Consider the following 8,198-nt stretch of genomic DNA (forward strand, 5'->3'; position numbering starts at 1 on the left):
CATAGTTGTTTTGATTTGCATCTCTCTTAGAGCTAGGGATTTTGAACATTTCTTCATGTGCTTGTTGGCCATCTGAATGTCTTCTTTGGGAAGTGGCTGTGCATATCCTGTCCCCATTTTTCTATTGGATCATTTACCTTTATCTTGTTGTGGTGCTCAAGTATTTTATAAATTCTAGATATGAGTCCCTTATCGAATATGTTGTTACCAAATACTTTTTCCCAGTCTCCCACCTCTCTTTTCTCATAGACCATCTACCCATTTGCCCACCTACCCTCATTAGCCAGCCATAGGTCATGTGAGGAGACAGGAAGAGCAGTTGCAGACAATAAATGACCAAAACAAAGAAAACCCAAATGTCTGTCACTAAGCCAATTCAGGCACAACAACTCTATAGAGCAGGGAGGGGAGGAACTGCCCTTTAGAGTTTCTAAGTCTATAAACCTTTATTGTGACTGACTACTACAACTTTGTCCCATAGGACAGGTGGATTTGAACCATTGACCTTCCTGTTAGAAGCCCAACATTGTAGCATTGGCACTTCTAAACAGACTAAGCAAGGCATAGAGTGTGATAGAAGACTGCTCTGCTTCATAGCTGACAGCAGTCCCAGGGGCAACTCAGTTATGCAGAATAGGGCCCCACAGGACCAGAGGCCTTTAAAGAAGATCCTCTGACTGGTAACTTTACTGCTGTCTCACCTAGTGTATCCTCTGCTGTCTGGCCCCTAGGATCTAAACCCTTTTAAAATTATTTTCTGCAAGCACTCTCTTCAGCACCTTCTGTCTCCTTCAAAGAGCTAGGGACACGGTATCTGAATTCTGTGCCACTCTGCCACCTTCTGGCTGTATCACAAGTATGCCACTTTTTCCTCCCCAGGGTTCTCTTTCCTCAGCCTGGAAATACCCCCTGCCCTGTCTGTGGTATAGTTATGGTGAGGTTCAAATGGCCTGTGGAACACCTCAAAGACAAAAGCCTGACCCATGGATATTATTGTCTGTACTGGGTGTCAGCCCAAAGGTCAGTTCTGAGAAAGACCACATAGGACAGTCAGTGGGCAAAAGCCTGTCTCCTCCCAGAATGCAATTTGTCCTTATTGCAAGCTATTGCATGCTACTCACCCTTTCATGATGAGGTGCTCCCCAGAAGCTCCAGGTCCTCCTGAGTAAACAATCCTACCCCAGGTCCCAGTAGATCCTGCCCAGTGGCCCTCATCCTCGTGTTAGGAGCTGGCCATCACCAGCCTGGCCTGGTTAGTGAGCAAAATGCTTTCTCACAATGTAAGCCCTGACAAGGAGCAACACCATCATCTCCGTGAAAAAAAGATGCTACTGCCAAGACACTCCTTTGAAGCCCCATTCACCTCCCTCTCTTCTCTGGGAGGCAGTTTTCCATTTCTCCAAAGTTATATGGTATATAAAGTTTTTGGCAGGGTCTATCTTTGCCTTGAATCCTCTGGTAAATTCTGCCCAAGGCAACTCTGTGATAAAGAAGAATTAATCCACAGGATTTTCTTGGCTCTAATCTTTATAGAGGACCGGGTCTTTCTCCCAAGGTACCCCAGGTGGCTTTCTAATTGCTATCATTCTTTGGTTACCAGCTGAGAGCAAACCAGAGCTTTGAATTCTGGTTGGACTCCCTTGCTAAGAAGTTGCATCCTCTCTAAGAGAGATGCAGATCAAAACAACTATGAGATATCATCTCACCCCAGTCAAAATAGCAAAATTCAACAGAGCAGCAAACAACAAATGCTGGTGAGGTTGTGGAGAAACTGGAACCCTTATTCACTGTTGGTGGGGGTGTCAAATGGTGCAACCACTGTGGAGAGCGGTATGGTGCCTTCTCAAAAAGTTGCAAATAGAGATACCATTTGACCCAGCAATTCCACTACTGGGAATATATCCCAAAGAGACCATAAACGACATCCAAGCAGATATATGCACACCCGTGTTTATCATGGCTTTGTTCACAATAGCAAGGAGTTGGAAACAACCTAAGTGCCCATCAACAAACGAATGGATAGAGAAGCTGTGGTATATTCACACAATGGAATACTATGCTGCATTGAAAAACAAGGAACTCATGCAATATTATTCAAAATGGGTGAGCTTGGAGGACATTATGCTGAGTGAGATATCTCAGTCACAAAAGAAAAAATATTGCATGGTGCCACTGCTGTAAAATGGGACTGATATCAGGGTGGGGGTAAGACTGAGAAAAACTGGATAAATTGTGTATACTGCACTGAAACAGATGAGGGAGTGAATAATTTAAAAGCGATGTATGATAGGGTATTAAGGTCATCACAAGAGTCCACAATTAAGGTTGCATAGTGGAATGTATTTGGGGTGGTGGGAGGGGTGCGGGGGGATTGTGTACCAGGGAGGGAGTCTTTCTTTTACTTTTGAAAGAGAGGAGCAAACTGGGGGGTGGGGGGAGAGGGCTGGGCGGGTAGAGAAGTGCAGCAATGAATGAATGGAAATCCAAATTCTCTGTAAATGTTCATTAAAATTCTTTTAAAAAAAATCCACTAGCAAAAAAAAAAGAAGTTGTATTCTCACCCCAAATGTACTAAATCAGAATCCGTAGTTTATCAAGATCTCCAGGTGAAAGTAATAAACTAAATCTGAATATGGCTCCTTGTATCTTTATCAGCCACATCAATCAGGCCTAAGACTTGCTGCTGTGTGTTCTTTGCTTCATTCCTATTGCTTATTTAATAGTTTCTTCTGTTTTTTTTTTTCTAAAGTTAAATAAACATTTTAAAATACTGTATGGAATATGATCCTTTGCATGAAGAGTTTCATAAGAATCTCACATGTTATTTCTTCTTACAAGAAAGTTGTTGTTATTATGTGCTATGAAGTCAGAACTGACTCATACATAGCTGACCCTCCAGTAGATTTTCAGAGGCTTGTAGATCACAAGGAGATTGCTTATCTTTCTCCCACAAGCAGTTGGTTAATTCAAACCAAGTGCCTCAGGGTTGGTAGCATAATTCCTTATCTATCACCAGGCCACCAGAGAACAAGAATGCAGTATTCCTATTTTAACAACCAGGAAGTTCAAGCCCACACAAGTAGATTGTGGTAAAACCCAATTCTTGGGCCGGAAGCCCCATTCTTTATTACAAACCCCAGAGTTTTGCTTCAGTTAGTTGGAGACAGGTATTTTCAGACTTACCAGGTGATTCAAGTTTTTCAGGAGCTCTCCCAGATGATTCTGCTCTAAATTTGTTTCTATTACAAATGTTACTTATAAAAAAATAAATGAGGAAGGCTACAGGATGACTGATAAACTGACACTGCCCTGTCCCAGGACACTCACCGTAGACTTGCAGGATATACTCCCGGATGTGGGTGTTAAGGGGCCTCCTCAGGTTAATGCGGGCTCGGTAGTAGCCTGCATCCTCCCGGCTCAGGTTGCTGATCTTCAGAGAGTGACCTGGGCCCACAACATGCAGTCTGCCCTGGTAGCGGGTTTCCGATTGGTGAAATATGTCCAGTCCTCCAGCTTCTCTCAGGGTTACCTCAGCAATTGCCACAGAGACAGTGCGGGTCATCCAGGAGACACTCTCCACCTGCTGTCCAGGTGGCCACTGCAGGGGTAGAGTGACAGACGCCCCTAAGGTGCCAGTTATCACCATGCGGGCTGAGTCCTCAGAGGAAGCCCCGGGCCCTGCAGACGCAGAACAGAAGCAGCCTGACCATGTGAAAAGTTCACGATCTTCCTGAGATGAGGATCAGCCTGGAAAGGGGTTCTAGCCCCAATTTATAGGGAAGAACTAGAGAAATGCAGAATTTAGAACTGAAACTAGAACACAGGCCACTCTTCTTTGCTTCATACCAGAATATTGAACAATGCTTCCATAATCCCATTCACATATAATGAGTAAGTATAGAAATAATGTCTTAAGAGTTGTCGGTGTGAGTGAAACAGAGAGTAAGGAATATTCTTGAGAGATATCTGTGGGAATAATTTTTGCTGTTACTGACTCAACCCCTTTCCAGTTTGCCACCTGGAAAGCCCAGAACACATTTAGTTCTGTCTCACTCACAGCTCTGGTGGCCTACTGGTAAGGAGTTTACTGCCAATCCAAAGGCAGGCAGTTCAAACCCACGCACCTCTCTGAGGAATATGGGTCCCCTCCCATATGATTTATAGTATCTGAAAACCCACTGGAAGATCAGCTATGATTTGGTTCTAACCTGACAGCATATAACAACAACAACCATTCTCAGTAGAAACCCCCTTGCTGTATAGAAGCCAGATCCTCAGAGTCCCAGCCAGGCTTTGTAGAATTACATCTTTCTAAGGCAGGAGACCTGCATGTACCATGTTTGTCAAGTTAGTTAAAGGTGACCAGTGAGACAGGCATTTCATTATCAGCCCGTATTGCACTTGAAGGAAGTGGTATGACCCAGCTCTGTCAGAGAGTTTTTGCAGCATAAATATGCAGTCCTGTGAAACTAACCAAGGTCTGCTACACACTTGTTTAGGGAGAAAAGAAAGCAAGGCTCAGGGAGGGCATCTGGGTCTTGTTTCTCTTAGGATTGGAATGCAATGGCTACATTACAGTTTCCTAGGTCAGACAGTGAGATCCTTTGCCAAAAGTTCAAGTGAGAAGCAGTGTGACAGTAACTGATGATGGAGTGGGAAGTGGTTTCTGTCTGCCTCTGCTCATGCTAAACTGGGAAATGCTGCACCCTGGTGTGCTCACCACACAAGCCACCCCACTTCTAGCTGTTCACTTCTGTGGAATGATTCTGGCTCCACCTAGAGAATAGGGCAAGCCAGTGTAAATTACAGCATGAGGGGTGCTGACTCCAGGACAACTCTCGTCTCTTCTCTATAGCTATGTCTAGACCAGAATCACAAGCAGCAGGAATTCAATCCTGAGTAAGCAGTTTTGTTTGCCCTTGAAGCCTTGTAGCACAACAGCTCATTATTGGGTCCAGTTCAAACACTGCTTCCTTTCTGGAGCCTTATCTGAGTTTCAGATTTCTGCTCCAAATATCAATTACTCTAGTTTCCTCCAGCCAGTACTTCTGTTGATCTGTTTAAGCATTTACTTCACTCAGCCTCATGTGATGGCTGTGTCGTGTTGCTTTCCTCACAGTCTATGAGTTCTCCAAGGAAAGGAGCAAGTATAAGGGAATTAACACCTGAAGATGAAATAAATAGGGATTCTGGTAATTCTGTGATTAAAGCACTTGAGTGCACTTTGAAAGGTAGGTGGCTTGAACCCATCAGCTGCTTCATAAAAGAGGGAGCAGTCTACTTTCATGATTAAAGCCTTGGAAACTGTGGGTCATTCTATTCTGTTCCACGGTATCACTATGAATCAGAACCCACTTAATGACATAAAGAATATTGGGGTAGCTTAGTCTGCTGGTTAAATACATTAGTGTGGATACAAAGATTTCTAGTTTGAATGCTGTTTCTGGATTCCAGAAATGAGAAACAGACATAAGAGAATAAATTACATGACATAAATCCCAAATGTCAGATAATGTGCCAAGTACTCTATGCACATTATTTCATTTAATGCTTTCAATAAACTAACCAAGTATATATTATTATTTCACTTTAGAGATGAATAACATGAAATTTAAAGAACGTAAGAAATCTGCTCAAAAACATCCAGTAAAGGAAGCAGGATTACAGCTTAAAATCCAGATTCTCCTAACCCCAAAGCCTCTGTGTTCTGAAGCAGGATGTTGCCACCTTTAATTCCCTATGTGTCCCACTGCCTCTCCCCAGTCAGTACTATCCTTTCCCTAAACACAGACACAGCAGAGGCTTGATACACAGGAGCATCAAAAAAATATTTCTAGAATTGAACAGAGGAAAATGCTTTTATGGTTGGGTAAGGCACAGATTCAGAGTTGCTTCTGTGGACAGGAGTCATCAAAACGCCTCTACACCATGCAGGACAGAAAAGTTCACAAATGTGTTTTTCTCCATGGGGGAGAGGAAAGCAAAAGAAAAAGGAACATTATGGGAAACCAGGCTTTGCGTTCTGTGACTTTGGTCACGACACTTATTCTTTGAAACTTTTCTTGTCACGGCTGTTGCCTTCCCATAGTTGGAGTTTCACTGACTTTTCGTTTCACTGCTGTAAAATGTAAGTAAAACTATCTGCCTCATCTATATCAAAGAGCAGCCCAGGGACAGCTGTGGTTAAGACATTCCACTCTTAACCAAAGCACCAGCCACGTACAAGAGAAAGGTGTGGCAGGCTGCTTCGGTAAAGTTACAGCCGTGTAAAACCTATGGGTTTATTGATATTGCAAGACTTTTGTGATGACCAAATTATTAAAGATTTAAGTGAAAGTTCTATAGAAACTACAAAATTTTAAGTGTATCTAAGGGGTCCAGCAGTATGTTAAAAGGACAGTCTAAAAACTGGATTGAGGACAATTTAAAGACAGGTGACACTGATAGCCAAAGCAAGTTGGGTTTCCCCATAAAGGAGAAGGAAAATGAAAGCATACAATTCTATAAAGTAAAAGAAGAATATGACTTGGCATCATAACTATCTAGAGGGTAGGAGTAACCTAGCTGCCGGTTTGAGATTCCCTACTTACTGTAACTAATTATGGAGCATGGAAGGCCCATGTGAGATGAAAGATGAGAAAAGACAAAAAAAAAAGATCAAGAATGAGACACAGATCGCAAAATACTACATCTTTGTAAGTGGCCTAGTGGCAAGAAGCTGGGCTGCCAACTCAACAGCAGGCAGTTCAAATCCACCAGCTACTTCTTGGGAGAAATACAGGCCTCTGTATGGTCAGCTATGAGTTGGTTCCAACTTGACAACACATAACAATATAACTAGCTGTCAACTCATGGCTACTGAGTCAGAACTGACTCTTAGCTGTTCTTAGCTGTAAATTGCACAGCAGGAGGTTGCCCACCTTGTGTAAACATGGGTGGAGCTGTTGGTGGTTTCAAACCACCAAAGAGGTGTGATTTATGAGTTAAGAGTTCAACTCCCTATGAACTAGGCCACCAGATCTCCTTTCCATCTTTGTGGAACCTTAAAAACCACAAGAACTTACAGAGAACTTGTTGAAGATGTCAGAACACTAATGTGGAAAGTCCTGGAACTGGCTGTGGCCAATACTGCATCTCATGTCTTCACCCCTAAGCATCCCTGGGGTTCATTTGTTTAAAGGTTATACAGTCTGGGCTTGTACAATCTGAGGTTTGGTTTGGTGCACACCAGTGTTTTATCTACAGAAAACAATGTCTATGGCAATTAATTTTAAATTCATGAGTGATCTCTTACAACTGGCAATGGATTTCTTTATGGCAATATAAATTGATCACTGGTGGGCCCAATTTAAGTGGAGCCCAGGACATGTACCACATCCCAGATATAACACACACATATACACACACACATATACATCCCTTACCGTTAATGCTGTTGTTGTTGGGTGCCACTGAATCGAGTACAACTCATAGTGATCTATGAGCAACTGCTCTGAACACTGTCCTATTTCATACCATTCTCACCATCTGAAATTCGGTGGCATTTACTCATTCCCAGAATAAGTCACTGTACAAAACAAATGTAGATGTCTAGGCAGTTGTGGAAGGGGTGGACTTACCCATGAAAAGACCAAGAAGAAGCAAGAACCACAGTGGAGACAGGCCCATAACATCCACCAGCACACTGACTTGCTTCATTGATAGCTGATAACTGTTAGAAGAATGTAGACACATCCCATCCACAGTGTTTGTTCACAGACATTTCCTCTTTTTAGAATGTCACCACTTTAACCACATGCCATTTCTGAGTCACAATATGTGAGGACAATATGTGAGGACATATAAAAAGAACAACAATGAGAGGCACCAAAGTGAACTGTTTAAAAGCACAGTTGACCATGGCATATTCATGCTTCAAAACTCTTCAGAAGCCCCCATATACTGCAAGGCTGAACTTCAGGGTAATTATGCTGATCAGCTTATGCCCTTCTAATGTCATTAGTCCCATGTTCTTTCATCAAGGATTGTGCCTTAGACCATAGACAATCACTACAAAAAGTTCTTACATTCTTCCCACAGACCCCTTATGGTTTCTCACTTGATTTAGGTAATGCAGATAACCTGAATTAGTTTCTCACTGAAAGGTTGCGAGTTTGAATAGCAGCCACTGAAACCCTATAGAGCTCAAAATAACTAAA

At 42.6% G+C, this 8,198-nt stretch overlaps 1 protein-coding gene across 1 annotated transcript in view; it reads right to left on the minus strand.

Moving 5' to 3' along the window:
- Positions 1–7,734, minus strand: part of LOC102843458 (T-lymphocyte surface antigen Ly-9-like) — a 13,310-nt gene extending 5,576 nt beyond the window's left edge. The window contains exons 1-2 of the mRNA XM_006895539.1: positions 7,620–7,734; positions 3,328–3,678 (exon numbers count right to left, since the gene is read on the minus strand). Of these exons, the coding sequence (XP_006895601.1) occupies positions 3,328–3,678; positions 7,620–7,734 (466 nt within the window). The remainder of the gene's footprint in view (positions 1–3,327; positions 3,679–7,619) is intronic.
- Positions 7,735–8,198: the final 464 nt, after the last annotated feature.

Source organism: Elephantulus edwardii, unplaced genomic scaffold (assembly GCF_000299155.1).
Source record: "Elephantulus edwardii isolate Elephantulus edwardi_28Jun2011 unplaced genomic scaffold, EleEdw1.0 scaffold00168, whole genome shotgun sequence".
Lineage (NCBI taxonomy): Eukaryota > Metazoa > Chordata > Mammalia > Macroscelidea > Macroscelididae > Elephantulus > Elephantulus edwardii.